At 41.6% G+C, this 18,213-nt stretch overlaps 2 protein-coding genes across 6 annotated transcripts; one reads left to right on the forward strand and one right to left on the reverse strand.

Moving 5' to 3' along the window:
* Positions 1-333: 333 nt before the first annotated feature.
* On the forward strand, positions 334-6,834 carry LOC105055657 (peroxisomal OPC-8:0-CoA ligase 1-like). Of its 2 annotated transcripts, none has more exons than XM_073247146.1 (4): positions 334-1,800; positions 2,816-2,883; positions 2,964-3,066; positions 6,701-6,834. In XM_073247146.1, the coding sequence occupies exons 1-4, from the start codon at positions 391-393 to the stop codon at positions 6,752-6,754; spliced, it is 1,635 nt and encodes a 544-aa protein (XP_073103247.1). In that variant the 5' UTR covers positions 334-390; the 3' UTR covers positions 6,755-6,834. The 2 variants fall into 2 exon arrangements, with proteins under 2 accessions (XP_073103247.1, XP_010935869.1); XM_010937567.4 differs by lacking the exon at positions 6,701-6,834 and adding an exon at positions 3,818-3,955.
* LOC105055622 (acyl-CoA-binding domain-containing protein 4) lies at positions 3,606-15,432 on the reverse strand. Of its 4 annotated transcripts, none has more exons than XM_019854170.3 (16): positions 15,188-15,429; positions 14,967-15,077; positions 13,808-13,932; positions 13,547-13,624; positions 13,357-13,476; positions 13,168-13,234; positions 12,907-12,968; positions 12,592-12,731; positions 12,387-12,513; positions 10,356-10,470; positions 10,151-10,239; positions 8,710-8,793; positions 7,941-8,267; positions 7,797-7,856; positions 7,495-7,674; positions 3,606-4,029 (listed from the first exon to the last, which is right to left on the reverse strand). In XM_019854170.3, the coding sequence occupies exons 3-15, from the start codon at positions 13,922-13,924 to the stop codon at positions 7,498-7,500; spliced, it is 1,563 nt and encodes a 520-aa protein (XP_019709729.1). In that variant the 5' UTR covers positions 13,925-13,932; positions 14,967-15,077; positions 15,188-15,429; the 3' UTR covers positions 3,606-4,029; positions 7,495-7,497. The 4 variants fall into 4 exon arrangements, with proteins under 4 accessions (XP_019709729.1, XP_019709728.1, XP_019709730.1 ...); XM_019854169.3 differs by having other exon boundaries at positions 14,956-15,077; XM_019854171.3 differs by lacking the exon at positions 14,967-15,077 and having other exon boundaries at positions 3,606-4,047; positions 15,188-15,432.
* Positions 15,433-18,213: the final 2,781 nt, after the last annotated feature.

The raw sequence follows: 18,213 nt of genomic DNA on the forward strand, positions 1-18,213 counted from the left end.
TGGAAGTTGAAGACAATCATCTGCCGGCTCTACATTCTTGTAATTGACAAAGAAAACGGGTAAACCCCAGAATTAAGAGTATATTCCCGAAAATTTTCGGGACAGATCTTCGTAATATATGTACAAAATAATGTTTTCAAGAACTAAAGATGAGAATACCAATCACACGAGAGCTCGGACGGCTTAAACAGACGATTCCAGGTTCACAATCACAATGCTGGCATGGCCCACTACACAGAAAGCCAACAAAGGCTACTACAAGGCCTCCTCCCGAGTCCTCCGCCATTTAAAACCCCATCAAATTCCCGCTAAACTCACAATTCTCTCACTCCCAATCCTTCTTTAATTTTCCAATATCTTCTTTGATCACCTCTATCGTATTAACCAATAATGGCAACGTTGGAGGAGGACGCCAACCAACACCACCCGGATCCTGACTCTCAAAACGGCAACTACTGCCCCCGCACAGGAATCTACCGATCGCCACACCGCCCGTGCCACCAACTCCCCGCCAACCCCGCCCTAGACGCCGCCTCCTTCGTCCTCTCCCAGTTCCCCCCGCCCCACCTCGCTGAGATTAAGATCGCCCTCGTTGACGCCGCCACTGGCCGCCGCGTCACCTTCTCCGACCTCCGCCGCTCCGCCCTCGCCCTCGCCGCCACCCTCCGCCACGCCCTCGGCATCCAGAAAGGTGATGTCGTCCTCCTCCTTTCCCCGAACTCCATACTCTATCCCGCCATCGTCCTCGGCGTCCTCTCCGCAGGCGCTGTCGTCACCACCGCCAACCCCCTCAATACCGCTGCCGAAGTAGCCAAGCAGGCCCGCGACTCTGGCGCCAAGCTCGCCATCGCTGCCCCTGAGGAGGCCCACAAGACCACCGCCGCCGGCGTCCCCACCATCCTCACCACCCGCTCGGTGCCGGTTGAGTCCGGCGTGGGCGGGCCGCTGTCGGCGGAGGATCTGATGGAGGCCGGCGACCCGGAAGCGGCGCCGCCGGTGGCGGGAGTGGTCCAGTCGGACGTCGCGGTGGTGCTGTACTCATCGGGGACGACGGGGGCGAGCAAGGGGGTGGTGCTGACCCACGCGAACGTGATCGCGATGGTGGCGCTGGTGAGGTGGACGGCGGAGGCGACCGGTGCGGCGGAGGACGTGCACCTGGGGTTCGTCCCGATGTTCCACGTGTACGGCCTGGGTTTCTTCGCGCTGGGGCTGCCGGCGGTGGGGGCCACCACCGTGGTGATGCCCCGCTTCGACTTCCGCTTGATGATGCAGGCGGTGGAGAAGCACGGGGTCAGCAACATCCCGGCGGTGCCGCCAGTGGTGCTGGCGATGACCAAGGCCGGGAAAGGCGGCGGATGGGATTTGTCCGCGCTGAGGAGGGTGGGGACGGGGGCGGCGCCACTGGGGGCGGACGTGGGGAGGGAATTCCGGCGGCGATACCCGTGGGTGGAGCTGAGGGAGGGGTACGGGCTGACGGAGAGCGCGGGAGCGGCGACGTTTTCGGCGGTGGCGGAGGAGGCGAAGGGGAGGCCGGGGGCAGTGGGGCAGCTTCTGCCGGGGTTCGAGGGGAGGGTGGTGGAGGTTGGGACGGGGAAAGGAGTGGGGCCCGGCGGGGTCGGGGAGCTCTGGCTGAGGGGCCCCACCGTGATGAGGGGCTATCTCGGGAACGACGAGGCCACGGCGGATGCGATGGCCGGTGACGGGTGGCTGAAAACCGGCGATCTGGTGTATTTCGACCAGGACGGATACCTGTACGTCGTGGATAGAATCAAGGAGCTCATCAAGGTTAAAGGCTTCCAGGTACTTATTTAATATTTATTTAACCAAAGTTTTATCCTCTTATAATTAACAACCGTGCGGAGTTAATATTATTGATTAACAACGTCATCTAAAAATTACTGTTTCGGAAGAAATATATATGTATCCGCGGGAAAATAAAAAAAAAACTTTCGCTGTGTAAACGGTCAAAAGTTTAAACAATGATCATAATAATTGTTACGTTATGGTAAATACTGGTTCTAACGTGGTGGAGATGCCTTGATACTGGTACATACTGGTTCTTATGCTGTCGTATGACTGTCATATAGAGATTTCACACAGCACACCTTCCAAGTATACAAATAGCTGTGGTTTATCTCGTTTATGTAAAAGCATAGAGATAAGTAGATAGGAAATGTATATACCAGGCTGGGATGTGTTAGGTCCACGTACCAATCGGCAGATTCTTTCATTTCTCTTGCAGGTCCATTTACATTTCAGGGCAGACTTTAAGAGTCACATTAGGAATATGATGGTAATTTTAATAATCAGAAAATCTCTAGCACAGATTCCTGTTTTCACTGCACAGTAAACCGAAACCACGAGCATCGGGATCCAAAATCCTGCGAGGATGCTTCACTCTATAAATTTTCAGCTTACCTCTTGAGGTTGTGGGATCCACCCTACAGTCTACACGTTGTGCATCTCCGGTCCCTGGAAATTTCATCACAACGACCAACCATCCATGTATGGTGGAACAGATGGTGATTGGATTGGGTGGAATGCACATGCCCTGCCCTGGCCAGTCCACTCATTAGCTGTTCCACGATGGAAGTGGCTGGCGATTTGCACCGGATCTCTCGGGGTTCAAACACAAGCTGGAGAATATACAAAATCGTCTGCATCTTTATTTGTAGATATCATCAAGATAAACAGCATACTTTTGACAACCAAGTCATACATTTCTCGGCCTTTTAGTTAAGATCAAGTGTAGGTTTTTTTTTGACAGCCAAGTTTTAGAATAAGTCAATGACTGAATGTTCATATGGAAGTACAGGTGGCACCAGCTGAGTTGGAAGCCTTGCTTCTCACCCATCCTCACATACTCGATGCTGCAGTAATACCGTGAGCATATCAACATCAACTAAATCGTCATCATTATTATAGCACTATGATATCCAGTAATATTGTTGAATACATTTCAGGCTTCAGGATGAAGAAGCGGGGCAAGTACCTATGGCTTATGTGGTGAGATCCCCTAACAGTAAACTAACAAGCGAAGAGGTCATGCAGTTTGTTGCGACTCAGGTATAAGTCTGCTCCTATACAGATTACAATTTTCTTTCCCTAGTGTCCATGTGGCAGGAATTTTCGCTGCCAAATATTCATAACGCAGTCACTGCCTGTCCATATGATACTCAGATTCAACCCTGCAATCCTCTTCTCTACCTCGCCATTCCTTTTTCACTTTTCCAGAAAATGACATTCAGGTTTCTTTGCCTTTTCTACGCCAGCTTCAACTTTGTGGGTTACCTGCTTGGCAGTTTGCAACTCCCACTCATCATATGCAAAGCTTGCACTTGCCTGCTTCATGTTTGGTTTGAAATACATAAAAGTTGTTCATTCAGATACATAACATACACCCATCTTCTTTCTTTCTTTCTTTCTTTTTTGATACACTCATCAAATTTTCAATGGTATAGTTTTGGTTAGTTTTGCAACAAACTTCCCAGTCATACTGACCTTCACAATGCAGATCATATTGAACACCTCTATCACCATATTCTCTCAATTCACTGTAATTCAAATCTTGCTACACTGCGTCTTAGGATAGAACCAATAAGACATGATGAATGAAATATCTTGGATTTTGTATTGCTTTCTTTTCATGATAGTCCTATTCAACAATTTAAATAATCATAATGATCTAGGTTTTATCATGGAATGCACCCTCCAACTAAACTACACAAATGGCTCACCTATATGCATTTGATTTAGTGTAATGTTTCAAGTAGACATGACTAAACGTTCATGCGCTATCCTGTGGCAACATCATCAGGTCGCTCCTTACAAGAAGGTTAAACAAGTTGCTTTCATAGAAGCCATCCCAAGATCGACTGCAGGCAAAATCTTAAGAAAGCAGTTGGTGGCTCAAAACCATCAGGCTATTTCCTCCAAGATGTAGCAGCTTTCCTCTTCCATTATAAATCTCCTCAGAACTTACTGAATACAACCATGTGCTTGATGATGAATTCTTGTCTCCTGGGACCCCTGAAAATTATCCAATTTCTGACATATGATAAGAAGGTGCTTCACTAATAAAACAAAACTTTACAGGATATTGGGATATTTTGAATTGCATGATGTGTACATTGACAGGCATGCAAATAATCAGCATAAAAACATCCAGAACTGACTAATAATGTATAGTAAAAGGAATAAGCATATTAATGCAAACATAAAAAAAAAAAATAGCATGAGATGGAAATAAAAGCAGATAATGCTGTAATTGTCCATAGCCCCTGAAAGCTTGCTCAAATTTGAGGTCATCTTCTCTTAGAGATAAAGTAGCATGAAGCATTGCACAGATATTAATCAAAATTCAACAGAAAACAACATAGTGGAGAGAAGTTTTCCTGGTATGGTTTACTTCTGTGAAGGTCTCTTACCAACTAGAAAACTACAATGAAATACATCCCTCATACTAAATCGAATGAATGTGAGGAATAATGTATCTGAAAAATGCAGCTGTATCTCACTTTATTGCTGTAACTAGAAATGCCTCCTTCCATGCATCTTCCAGAAGCAAGTCTCTTCTGAAAGCTTCATGAAAAATGTATAAGATTACAACAACATTTTCCAGCTGACAGTGATGGCAAGCATATGCATGCAGTCTGCCTGTTGTAATCGCTGTTGACAAGGTTTATACCAGCCGAAGGTGAACAACGTGTTTGCTAAAATACTCTTTTTACAAGAAGGTTTCAGGAAGGTTTAAAAAAATTCAGTCATGATGTTGTCACCTCTGCCGGGCTCTATAAGTTCATCATTTGGCTCCTCATGATTGATTTGGACTTCCATGCAATGCTAATCTCAACTATTACACTTCAGGAGAATTTTAATGCCTCTAGTTCATAAATAAAGAATATTTCTTCTACTTACCAAAAAAAGAATCTTTCTACAATACAATTATTCTAGTATATGTCTATAACGTGGTTAGTTCATAAAAGCTATGAAATGATAATGCTACGTTTGATTCACTGAAATGAGAGGCTGGAATGGAATGGGGATTCAACTTTGGCCATATTCCAATATTTGGTGTAGCCATAAATGATGGAATCGTGTCTTTTGGAATCATGATTCGGAATGGCAATTCCAATCTCACATGAGAGGAATGGTATTTCCATGAAAATGGGAACGAAGGATATTTTTGGAAATTAACTACTTAGAAATATTTATGGTATAAAATAATAACAAATAATATATTTGATGAGTTAATTATCAATAATTATGATACAAAATAAAAACAAACAATTTAATTAATCTCTAATTAGACATATCATTTTATGAGAAAATAGTGAAAATGTATAATATACTAAAGATGAGCATTTTGCAAGACATATTAAAGGAAAACACTAAATATAAATACAAATTATTAGATAATATTGGATAAAAACAAAAAAAAAGAAAATGTTAAAAACAAACAAAATGATAATTAAAATAAAATTAAAAAAAATGATTAAAAATTAAATAAATAAATAAGTTTAAAATTAAAAAAATCAATTTGCAATATCATGAATGAATAATATTGAATATAAACCAAACAAATAAAATTAATAAAATATAAAGTAGAAAATAAAGAGAATATAGAATTACAAATCATAATAATCAAATAAAATACCAAAAATAAAATATTAATTAAAATTGAAGTAAAAAATAACATAAATAAAAAAATAATAACTAATAAAAATAAACTATAAAAACGTAATATAATGGCCATTGTAACATTAATAATGGTTGTTACTTAAAAGTTCATCATATGTCCACATAGTATAACAGAAGGGTCCCAAAATAATTATTGCAATCACTATATGAAATTAGTTTTATTCCTAAATTAATGATATACAGAAAATTAATATATCAAATTCGAACATAACTGTTGTTCCTTTGCTATGCATTCCTTTCATTCCCATTCCAATTCATTTTCAGTCTTGGGAACCAAAAGTAGCATTATTTTATTGTTGATTCGATATTTAGGGTGTAGGCTTAGTTATTTCTTAGGTTGGAATTTCCCTGCATGACCAAAAAGATTCAGTTTCATAACAAAGAAATAGAGAAGAGAGGATGATTAAATTTAAATCACGAACACTCAAAATTTCTAACACACCTGAGAACCTTCATGGGAAGATCTGTCCAATCATGCAAAAGCTGTTTGTTTCCATTTTCTAGTACTAGCTTGGAGGACTGAACTAGCTCACCAGTAGTTCATTATTATATTATTACTCATGTAATTCGCATTGTTGATTCCGCAAATGATAACTCCAATTATTGTCCACTTTGTCCTTCTTATCAAACATTCTCTCTTACACTACTTGTCTTTGATAACATTTATTAAGCTCCCTCGATGAAGGCTGATGATCCTTCAAACTGACCATTCACTGTTGGCTCCTGTGTTTTACTCTTTCGTTTTCTTGATTCTAAACCATAAAAAGGATTGCAATCTAGTTGGTAGTTTAAATTTCTTGCGTATTCTGACACCATCATACGAGTTTAGTTTTGTCATGTACAAATTCTAATACCCTATTTTAACCATTTAATTCTACTGTAAAAACCAGAATGCCATTCAAGTAGTCACTAAACTCATGCTTCACTAGATATAAAGCATGTAATATTATTTACCTTTTTACAGTAGTATGGTGCACTCTAATCATTTGTTGTTTTGCAGTACCCCATGATCAACACTTTGCATATTCTTGGCTTTGGACTAGCACAAGTGTAAAAGCTTGTCTACGGTGATGTATCTTGATGTATTATGATGTCTAGGTAAACCACATCCACTGAATGCCCTAGGCATGAGAATTAGGGCTATCAGGCCTATTGAAGCACATGATTACGTGGAAGAGGATTAAGCTTATCCAGTGAGCAGTAATAAACGATGTTGAAGACTAGCCCGCCAACTCAAGACACGATTGCAATATTGTAAACAGGGGCCATGAAAATGCTCTCCCTTCTCCCTTCATTGAGGCCACCTCATGGCACTAACACTCTATGTGGTTCTCAGAGGAGACAATGTAAAAGCCTCCAGCATTTAAAACCCAAGAGTACCTAGGGGAGGCAAGCTAGGGAAACATCCAGGTAAACCCAATGGAAAAAGGTGCTTACCGGTCCATCTCCAACACTGGAGACACAGAAGCACACCATTTATCACAAAATTGACAGAGACATATTGCTCGGTTTTTTATTATTCTGCCATTTTATATGCAGAATGTTCAGGGAAACCAAGGACCAGAACATAGTTCAGAACTCAGAAGATTGAGATCTCAAGAATCACATAATAGGCACGAAATTATGTTTGTGCCATGGAACCATGCCTACAGGTTGGAAAGAGGAATGAGAGAGAGTGAGAGAAAGAGAGAGAGTAGCATCACAAAATTGATCTGATTGCAGAACATTTCTTGCAGCACCACAACCCTACAACCCCAGAGATACAGTTAGCCTGATGCAGTGGAGTGAATTTACCTTTTACTCTTCAAAGTTCTGAGCAGAACTAGTCATCCACTGCCAAACACCCCCTGATGGTTTCCTCTGAGCAGCAGCCATATCTTGTTCCATTTGAGATTTCTGATGCCGCAGGACTTCAAGCTCGTGCTCTATAGAACGAAGTGCTTCCAACCTATTCTGCATCACTGCAATTTGTGCCTACAATGGGAAGAGTAAAAAAGAAAAATAAAGCATAAATCATTTGGTATCCAGCAAATCCAGAAATGCTAAACAAAAGACCATCCCAAAAGCACAGAATAAAAGGTAGAAATTATTGCAACCTCTAATTTCATGCATCTTGCACTCTCAGCTGCCAGTTGACCTTGGACTGATTTTAGTTCCTTAACCAAGGATAATAGTAGAATTAGAAGATTCGCAATTAGATACTTGAAAGTACTCATTGTTCTCCCATAATGAAAATTTACCTTTAATAATTCAGTATGGGAATTGTTCATCTCATCAAGACTGGCTTGTAGTCTTGAGTTTTCGTCTCTTACTTCCACTAGCCTGGACTCCAACATCTTCTTTTCTGCACTAATAGCATGAGTGTCAACAGCAACAACCTCAGGAGACCTCTCAGCTTGGGCTCCCTTGATATTTGATTTGATAGTAGTGGTATATATGTTCTTGTCATCGGTTGCAGTTATCACAGCATAAGCAGCAGTGACAGAAGCTGCTGCAGCAGCTGCAGCTGGTGATTGAAGAAGCCTCGGACGTATTGAATCTCTTGGCTTGTGTTTCAAAACAAACACCTGAAGAAGTGCAGAATTGTGGTTCAAAAAAGTACACATGATGACATGCATTCAAAATAGGGTTATGGCAAAAAGATGGAAAAGGATCTTGGTGTACAGCCTCTAATACCCATAGACTAATTCACAAGAAGAAAAACAAAAGTAGATATATGAAGATATGCATAGATATGTATGTAAGAAACCTGGAGACAAAACTGACTTGCACACCAAAGAAAGACCACTGTGAAATGAGAATTTTCTTTTATTGATAAACTAATATATTGAAAAGCACTCCATGTATGTGGCATTAATAGGACTTGTTTAGTATAACTAATACAGTTCAATTTTCAAATGGTAATCTTGAGTTTCATTTTGCAAATAGACAACCTACTCCTCCAAGATCATATTCAGGCTAGCTTTAAACATCAATATATGCTTTGTACATGAGAATTTCATTGCATACCTCATTGTTGTACTTTCCATTGTAACCACCAAAGGCAATTAAAAGCTTCTCCCCATCTATTGTTGTTGAGCAAAGAGTAAGGCCCTGTCAAGCACCAGTTGACATGAAATTATGATCTAGAGATGTTGTAAAACATTTTTTTAAAAAAAAATTTTGATGTTGCCTTATCATATGATTAAAATCTTAAATAAATTGATTATTCTTTCACATGCATCCAAGTTACAGTACACATCAAATACTTTATATGTTATACATATATCATGCATAAACATGTCTGTGTAAAGTCCTGTAAGGAAAAAAGAAAAGGTAGAAGACAATAAGTTAAATCACCTACTCATTCAGATAATCTTGCTAAATTACTGAGGCAAGAGAAAGGAGAAAATCTAAATTTAATATTAAAACAAAATTATAGAACAGAGTTAGGGATTCCCAACAAACGTCCTCTTTCAAATCCCCATGCTTCACTTCTCAACACAAATCTTGCTAACCACCTCCTCCTCTCCCCTGACCTTTGGGTTTTGCACCTCTTTTCCCCTTATGAACATCAGACATGCCTTTTTGCAGTTTTGCTTGTATGATAAGGCCTTCAGATTGCCGCTACCATTATCATTCAGCAATAGAACTTTATCGGCTGTGCTCATGGTACTTCACGGCTAAGTGATAAAAACCAATAAGGTTATGATATTTTAGATGCAGTCATGCACCAGACAGTGAGCGATTCCATGCAGCATTTAGCTATGGAAAAATCCATTTCATGAGCTGTCACTCAATGTTAACAACAACTAGTACTGTATGTTCTCCTGCTGAAGGATGAAAGTTCAAGATAATTAACATGAGCTGAGGTTCACATTTGTGTATATTGATAATAACAATATAGTTGTTAAGTTTAACTGCAGAGTTTATTTAGATAAATCAGCGGTTGATATTGGCCACCACGTTGTATATCATTAGAGAGACTAACCTCAATTAATGCATGCGCTAGAGAAAATGATGCCACTCTACTATCTCAAGTAGGAAAAGAAAGTGCTGCCAATTACTCATGCTATACCCAGCCAGTTCATAATGCTTTTTTACTTCTCAATAAGGGCATAGAAATCAACTTTGCAAGATAAATAGCTTTGAAAAAGTCCACACTGAAAGCCAGACAACTTTCATGCCAGCAAACAAAGGCATTGTCAAATTGTTGGATACTTGTATGATAACATATTAAGAGGAATATCACATTGCCCTTATACATATGTGGAAAGAAAGAAGGCATAGAAATAGGAAGATGAGATAAACAAATAGAAGTATGTTGCTTTTTCAAAGTTTCATGCCTTCAAAATCTTAAAGTGATGAAATTTTACTCCATTTTTAGCTTCTAAAGGCCTGTCAACAAGAGGATCATTAAAATGGTAATAAAGCTATCACACAAGCCAGGTCAAAAGAAACCATTGCTCACCTCACTGGCAAGTGGATCTCGTTGCTTTACACTTGTGGCCACCGACCACACAAACTTCGATGTGTTCAAGACAATGGTATCGGTAGCACCTGAAAACATTTTTTTTGGAGGGTCAAATTGACAATTTATAGAAAGCAAGAGCAGAATAGAGGAATTAATATATTTCCTAGCAAAAATAAAAACTAGTCAGGAGAGATTCAATTACCACTTTGATTATCTCCACCGCCAACTATATACCAGCTTTCATCAACAGTAGCGCCAGCATGACCTCCCCTAGGTGTCACATATGTACCCTGAGTCTCTGGCCGAGACCATTCCATCTGCAATGTCAGACTACTAGTCGATGAAGAGCAGTAAAAAAAAAAAAGAAAAGAAAAGAAACAAGGAAAATCTTCCTCTAATTATGCAGCAGATAAGTTCAGCTCATCTTCACAGCCAATAGAAAAACAACAGTAGTTTCATCTGAGAAGGCGCTGGATACACTCATAACAGGTTATACTGCATAATATTCCATAACAGCATATTTCTATCCTGTATTTCAGGATTTCTTCAGCTGTAAAAGCTTCGCAGAAAAGTGACATGATAATGATAGCACATACCTTGAACTTCAGCCCTATTTTACACCGAATAGTGAATCTGCAGACGTATTTTGTTTAACAACTGATCTATATATTTACTCAACTACTCTTTGATGCCAGAATACACACAATGAAGGATGCACTGTGAGAGTAAAGAAGTGGGTTTAAAAGTTTATTCTTGGCTTATCAAGGATGAGGTTTTAAGCAGTTTATGATTATACTATGCATCTGTTAGTCGACAGGTCAGTTAAACTAGTCCAGCAAGTCTATCACCAACTGCATGTTCATCTAAATCATAAAAGTAGTAGAATATGTTAGTTTTACTAATGGAAGGAGAAGAATTGATAAAAGAGCTCAAGTATGATTGATGGACTACTAGGAAGTCAAACGTCTTCAATGTCTATTTTTCTTCTTCTCCTCTTTCTTTATGAGACAAGGTGGAAGAATGCTGCCTGATATCATGAATTGCCAACTACATCCTTGTTCCAAATGTAATTTTGATTTTAACCAGACCAATCTTCAGACCCTCTTACCATTTTAGGTCAATATACCAAGGTTTGCAATCTCGATACTCGATCTTGTACTGGTACCATGTTGGGCAGTATCTGCACATCCGACATTGGGGTCAGTTCGGCATACCAATACTCAGTGCGGCCGCCATAACATATACAGGTTTAGTACCAGTACGGTATGGTGTACCTAGGATGCAGCGATACTGACTAGTATGGCATACCATACCCAATAATATCCTAGTTTAGATTAACTGCACCATACTTTCAACAACTAATTCATAGGGTAGAATAATTTCTGCAATATGAATCTTTTTATTGTGAGCCAAAACACGAATATTATGATCCACACCTCCAACTATCAAAGAGTTATTGCATTTTCTTTGGGCTAGAAACTCTTTACTTTTAGAAGAAAGCTTCGAGCTGTACAAAGTTCAGTCAACATCAGGTTTTTTTTAAAAAAAATAGCATTTTACATCTTCAAAATTTTGTATCATAATAAGTTCCATATTACACTAATTGGCTTTAAAATATTGAAGAGTAACAGCACTTCCAGGATGCTAACACGTAAACATTATCCAAGATTTAAATTAAAGCTCCATCAGATCTAACAAGGTAGAAGATTCAAGAACAATAATTCACCTAAAACAGATGTATGAGTCTTGATATATTTTGGAAGCTACTTAGCCACCCCCACTCTGGGTTGGTGACCAATTTTCCTCTTTGATTAATAATCTGTCCTGAAAATATGAATATGATTCTTGATATCAACCTTGATTTTCACCCTTTCTTGACAAGTCTAATCTTGGAAGTAGCTCCTCCAGCAAACGAGCTTAGTGTGCCTAACCAATAAAATAGGTTTCTCTACTCGCCAACCAGTATGATTGGTTTAGTTGCCCGGCCCTATCCTGCAAAATGATGCCTGGGCCATGATCTCACACCAACATATAAAGTTTTAACATCAGACTAAGTTGCATGGAAAAAATTTTAAAACTTCAATAAATCATACTTTGACCACATTTCTGCATTATATATGGCACAGAGGTTAATGTTAAGATAGCCAACTCATTACAGGTACATTCTATATTCTGTGACAGAAGCTAAGAACCATATGACCATATTGATCCAAAATAAAAACCAGTAACTTACACTGTGCAAGTCAAGTAAATGAAGATCATTGAAACAGGTTGAATGAGAAGAACCACCAAAGATCAGAAGATATTGGTCAGCATGCACTGCAGCTATGTGATCAAATCTTGGTGCTGGATATATTTTCCTATGTAAGAGAAGGAAACAAATACAGTGATCCTCCTGATACATTGTTTTTAATACAGATAATGAATTAAATGCTTACTTTGCCTCCAATATATCCCATGTCATAGTCTTCAAGTCAAGAATATGGAGGTCATTCAGTAGCTTCCTCCTACGGTCTTCTCCACCGAACATAATCAATTTGGAGCCAACCAAAGTTACAGATTGACCCCCTCGAGCTGTCTGGTACAAAAGAAACAGATATATATCCAAAAATTTCCATAAGTTACTAAGTTCTCCTCTCTCATATAAAGACAAGACTACATCTTCCCAATATACTTTGAATAAATATAAGACTAAGAATTTTAAAAGGATTTATGTGATAGTCGAGCATCAGGATTTAGGGTTTGCATCTTACTGGTATTTTCCCATTGGTCGGTACAACAGAGTAGTAGTGTGTTTCTAGATCAATTGACCAAACTGCAATCCAAACATAAAGGTCGTGTTAAATCACAAATATGTCCAAGGACAGGGAAATTGGATCAATGAACTAGAATAATTTCAAAAACTCCAAACACAATTACATAGACCGTAATTTTGTATGCAGATACAAACATAGAGGTTGGTGTATATAATTGAAAAAGTGATATTAAAGTAGGACTTCTTTATAGGAACAAACCTGTCACAGTATCCAACGGTTCCTTGGAATATCCAGCAACAACCAGAAGTTTGTTTTCCCACTTTACCTGAGCAAAGGAACAAAACGAACTAAATTTAAGCTTGTTACAGTAAATACCAGCAGCACACACAAAAGGGGAATGGCTGCAACAGAAAGCAGGGTTCTGCTTCATGATATCAAAACTCTCACCAAACTATGGCCTGCAGATGCTGGGAAGGTTTCCTCTGAGGTAATGTTCTCCAAATTTGAACTTTTTGGTTCCAATTTTGGGCTTAGAGTGGACCACTTGAAAGTCCTCAAATCAAAAACCTGTGAAATTTGTCATATATTATGCTCTGGAGAAAAGTTCTTTATTATAAAAATTAAATGGTCAAATAACCTGAATATCTGATAGATATCGGCCATTGCGACTCCCTCCAACAACATAAAGCTTTTCTTGGACCACTTCTGCTGCATGCTACAAAATTGAAGAAGAATAAGTTGAGCAGTAAACACAAATTAGGACTTCACTTCCTGTGAAAAAAAGATGACAAAAATCCCAATAAAGTACAAATATTCAGCAACAGAGATGAAAAGCAAAGCAAATCGTGACAGTAATGTAACATAAGTGAAGTTGACCATCCAAGAATGAGACTTATACCTTGTAACGAGCTGGTGGGCACCAACCAGAAGAGTGGATCAAAATCCACTGATCATAAGGTGCAGAAGATAAAAGTGCAGTGATGTCTGATTCCCCAGTAACTTCTTTGTCTCCCATGCCAGTTGCTAATGTAACACACAAAATCATTAGCTTTACAAGTTAAGATGATATTCACAACAGAAGGAAACGTCAAAACAAAGGAACAAGCACATGAGCATATGAAATATGAATGACAATAACTCATTTATTTTGGTAAAATAAATCTTGGAAACTGCATCAGGCTAGCAGATAAGATGGCCTGCAAAATGTATAAATTCTGGTTACTTACTACTAGCTGATAAAAAAACACAAAGATAAAAATTTGAAAAAATTGTTCTCCAAGACAATATCAAATTGTGATTCTGATGGCAAGAAAAACATAAGTTACAAGCCAGAGTGAATTGTTGCATAAAATGAACAATCCCCCATGTTGTAAGGTTCCTCGCATATTAACAGAAGTGGCTCCACAACAATGTCAAACTATTAGGAGCTAATACATCAATGACCCGATTAACAAGTCAACCATTTCATGCAAATTCATAAAGTTCTCCTGATAAGACTAACTTCAGAACAGTAAGGTTACTTCCAGAGGCCTATTCAACTGTAGCAAAGTATTAAAGTTTTTTACTATCAACATTCCAACATAATCCTCTTGACAACCTTCGTGCTGGTTGTTTAGGTGATTCTTTTGCATTTCATAAAATGAACCAGGTAGGTCGACACCTTTTCACAAGGGGAATAAAAAGTATGGGCTCACACCAAATGCTTGTTAACAAGTAATTCTCTCAGAGACAAAAAATCTCTAATTTGATCTTGAGACTAAAGTATATATAATTAAATACCAAAATTCTGATATCCATAATTGAACCAGCAAGCCATCGACTTTTCTTTAGCTTATTTAAAAGAATATGGCTTTGCATCTAAATATATATTCCGAGGCAGGGTCCGGGGTCCCTGTGATTTGCATGGACCTAAAGATGAAGTATCGCACATATTTATAAAAAGAACAGCAATAGTAGGAAAATAAAGCATAATCCTAAAAAATTCGTTTACTCTGATGCATCAAAAAGGGCAGAAACAAAAGAAAGAAAACCGAAAAGAATAAAGACCAAGATCACACTGCTTCGACGTTGATTTCTTAATCTGTGGCTTCCCTTTACGTTTGTGGATCCGGAATTATATGCATAAGCTCTCGCTTCAAGTTCTTAAATCCACACACATCTTTTCTTAACTGCACGAAGATTAAGCTAATTCTATACCCAAGTTTGGAATTGGATCAAATCAAAACAGAAATAAAGTACAATGCCACACTGCGATCTGGATCGAGCTTGAAATTTTTACCTTGGAAATAGATCTGGATCGCCGGAATGATTGATTGGTGAGAAGGAAGCGGGGATTGTTGGAGAAATCGAGCACCACCGATCCACCGACGAGAGGAAGACCGAAGGTGGATGGAATGACGGAATTCCCACCGTCCTCTATTCTTGCGTCCCGGATCTCGCAGGGGAGTGGCAAAATTGTGGAACGGACAAAATAAGAGACCGAGGGTGAAGCGTGAGAAGACTGGGACCTCCCTTTGGGCGTTTTAAGAGCAGAAAATTTGACTTGCATGCCGGCTTCCGCACGGTTGGCGTGCATCAAAAGGAGTGCGCAGGTGCTCCGAAATAAGACTTTGGAGGGGACCACGGGCATGGGTTCAAATTTATACGAGAAGGTGCACAGGACTTCCCGGTTGCCTTCTTTTTTATATGAAGTTTAAGAATGCAAATGAGTTGGATTGGACCACGATTCATTTGTCCTGGATAGCTTAACTTCAAAAATCAAATTGCATGGAGGCGGTCAGACCAAGGTTTTGTGAGATGGACGCCGAGCTCGAGGGCGAACGCGAGCAGCTCTGGATCAGCCTGGAGAATCTCGCCAAGACTGAGGAGGACTTGTCGATTGCCCAGGCCGATGCCGACATAGCGAAGGCAGAGGCGGAGTCGGCGAAGGACTCTCTCGATCGGATGGAAGCGGAGGCGAGGTCGGCGAAGGAGTCAGTGAGTCGGGCGGTGGACGACTTCCGTGGCTCTGACCGGTATCGAGAGGAGCTGCTGGAGTTCGGCTTTGCGTCGTACCGGGTGGGGTACGAGGATGGTCGGGACGCAGTCCAAGCTCTGTACCCAGAGCTGGACCTCAGCGGCATCATTCCACCGGGGGCCGAGGACCAAGCCACGGAAGAGATGGCCGACCCGTCGCCGGGGGGCGTCGCTGCGGCGGGAGAGGCCGTCCCAGAACAGATTGCCGAAGGAGGGACGGCCCTGACTCCTGACCAGGCTCCGACCCATGATCCAACACCGACCGCCGGTCCAGCACCGACCGACGATCCTGCCTCGATCGTCGACCCAGTGCCGATCATGGTGGATACACCGGTCATCGCCGAGCTTCCGTCAGTCGAGGAGATTGACTCTGAAGGATGATCGCGGCCTTATCTTCCTTTATTGTTTTTGTTTTTCTTTGCGCACTTGTAACCAGACTTCGGCCCGATTTTGTAATCAAATGAACTTAAGAAATTTTCAATTCCCTTTTCGACTTCCTTTTCTTGCCTGTTGGGATGTACTTGTAATCGTGGGGTCATAAGGTTGGAGGGCCGCAGCCTTGGCGTGCCGCATTAGGACACCCAACATCATCCCGAATCGTTAGTCGAGATAGTCGGTGGTTCGGTATAGGGTAAGCAAGAAGAACCCCGACCACTGATCGCTTGTCTTAAGACCTGGAACGAACATCCGTCGTTAGGTCGTACACCGAATGCCGGAATCGAACGCACGTCATCCTGGCGTGAGTCGGGGGTCGACCGACTTTCAGGCACGAGTCCGTTGAGTCGGTCGTGCCGGCAGAGTCGAAGTTCGTTCGTGGGGAAGAAAGTCGACCAACTTTCGGGTGCACCCCGATGACCCTAATGTCGTCCGATGCGATCGATCGGACTGCGTCTGGTACATCATCGCACGCGGTCGACGTGTCTGGTCGGGAAAGCGATGGTAAGTCGAGTTCCCCTTACCCAGACTTAGGTCGGGCACTTGTGTAGCATCATGTGATAAATGGTGGTAAGCCGAATACCCTTCGACCGGCCTCGACCCGGTCGGTAAGTCGCGAATGCGGCGTTGGTTGCGTTGGCGCTTTTGCCTTTCCCGACCGGAGTGGGGTCGGCGAGTCGGCCGATCGTTCTGCCCGAATGTTCTAGCCGAAAGTTGTAGAAGGAGTGTAACTTCCGTTTTCGCAAGTGCGTCGGTCCTTTAAACGTTCGACGCATCGTCGGCGGTCAGTCCGACGGCCCGCAGTAGAATGTTAAGTCCGTGTTGGGACGTCAGAGGCTCGCATTCCTTGGTGAGCGCCGAACCACAGTCGAAGGGTCGAAATTCCAGACTCCGAAGTTTAAACTGAGTTCGTATTCCAAATGGGGGAGGTACAGAGTTCACTGATAGTACAACCTCAGATTGTCGGCGTTCCAGGTCCGGAAAATGGGTTTCCCTTCCAGGATTTCCAGTCGGTAAGCTCTCGGTCCATAGGCGTCGGCTACCTTGTAGGGTCCCTCCCAGTTCGGGGACAATTTTCCCTGATCCAAGGGTTTTGAGACCTCCGTCTTTCTCAAGACCAGGTCTCCAAGTCGAAAGAGCTTTGGCTTTACCCTGGCGTTGTAATATCGGGCCACCTTTTGTCAGTAAGAAGCCATACGAAGTTGTGCCTCGCATCGGAGCTCGGGCAAGAGGTCCAAGTCGGCCCTCCAACACACGGAGTTATCCGACTCACGATATTGCTCGACCCTAGTTGATGGCAATCCGATCTCCAACGGGATCATGGCTTCTGTTCCATAGGCCAAGCTAAAAGGTGATTCTCCGATCGGGATACGGCGTGTCGTCCGGTACGCCCATAGGACGGAGTTCAGCTCTTCGACCCAGAGGCCCTTGGCTTCATTCAGTCAGGTTTTGAGCCCATGCAATATGGTCCGATTGGTCACCTCAACCTCACCGTTAGACTGTGGATGCCCGACCGAGGTTAGTCGGTGCGTGATCTGAAATCTCGCGCAGAAGTCTCTGAAGTCCTGGTTGTCGAACTGCCGCCCATTGTCGGTAATGATGGTGTTTGGCAATCCGAACCGAAAGATGATGGACTTCTATATGAAGTCTTCCATCTTTCGCTCAGTGATTTGTGCTAAGGGTTCGGCTTCCACCTATTTAGTGAAGTAGTCGATCGCGACAACGATGAATTTTCGTTGTCCGAATGCCAAGGAAAAAGATCTGAGTATGTCGATTCCCCACTGGGCGAAGGGCCACGGGGCGATAACCGGAGCAAGCTGGCTGGCGGGTCGGTGTTGTATGTTGGCATACTTC

Source organism: Elaeis guineensis, chromosome 12, assembly GCF_000442705.2.
Source record: "Elaeis guineensis isolate ETL-2024a chromosome 12, EG11, whole genome shotgun sequence".
Lineage (NCBI taxonomy): Eukaryota > Viridiplantae > Streptophyta > Magnoliopsida > Arecales > Arecaceae > Elaeis > Elaeis guineensis.

Bases quoted from the DNA above. Each gene is read 5' to 3' on its own strand.
- LOC105055657 (XM_010937567.4), top strand. From the start codon at position 391: ATGGCAACGTTGGAGGAGGACGCCAACCAACACCACCCGGATCCTGAC. The intron at 2,884-2,963 runs GTGAGCATATCA...AATACATTTCAG, and splicing joins CTCGATGCTGCAGTAATACC to GCTTCAGGATGAAGAAGCGG. The intron at 3,067-3,817 runs GTATAAGTCTGC...CAACATCATCAG, and splicing joins TGCAGTTTGTTGCGACTCAG to GTCGCTCCTTACAAGAAGGT.
- LOC105055622 (XM_019854171.3), bottom strand. From the start codon at position 13,924: ATGGGAGACAAAGAAGTTACTGGGGAATCAGACATCACTGCACTTTTA. The intron at 8,794-10,150 runs GTGAGCAATGGT...GGTGCTTGACAG, and splicing joins GAGATCCACTTGCCAGTGAG to GGCCTTACTCTTTGCTCAAC. The intron at 8,268-8,709 runs GTATGCAATGAA...GCACTTCTTCAG, and splicing joins ATGGAAAGTACAACAATGAG to GTGTTTGTTTTGAAACACAA.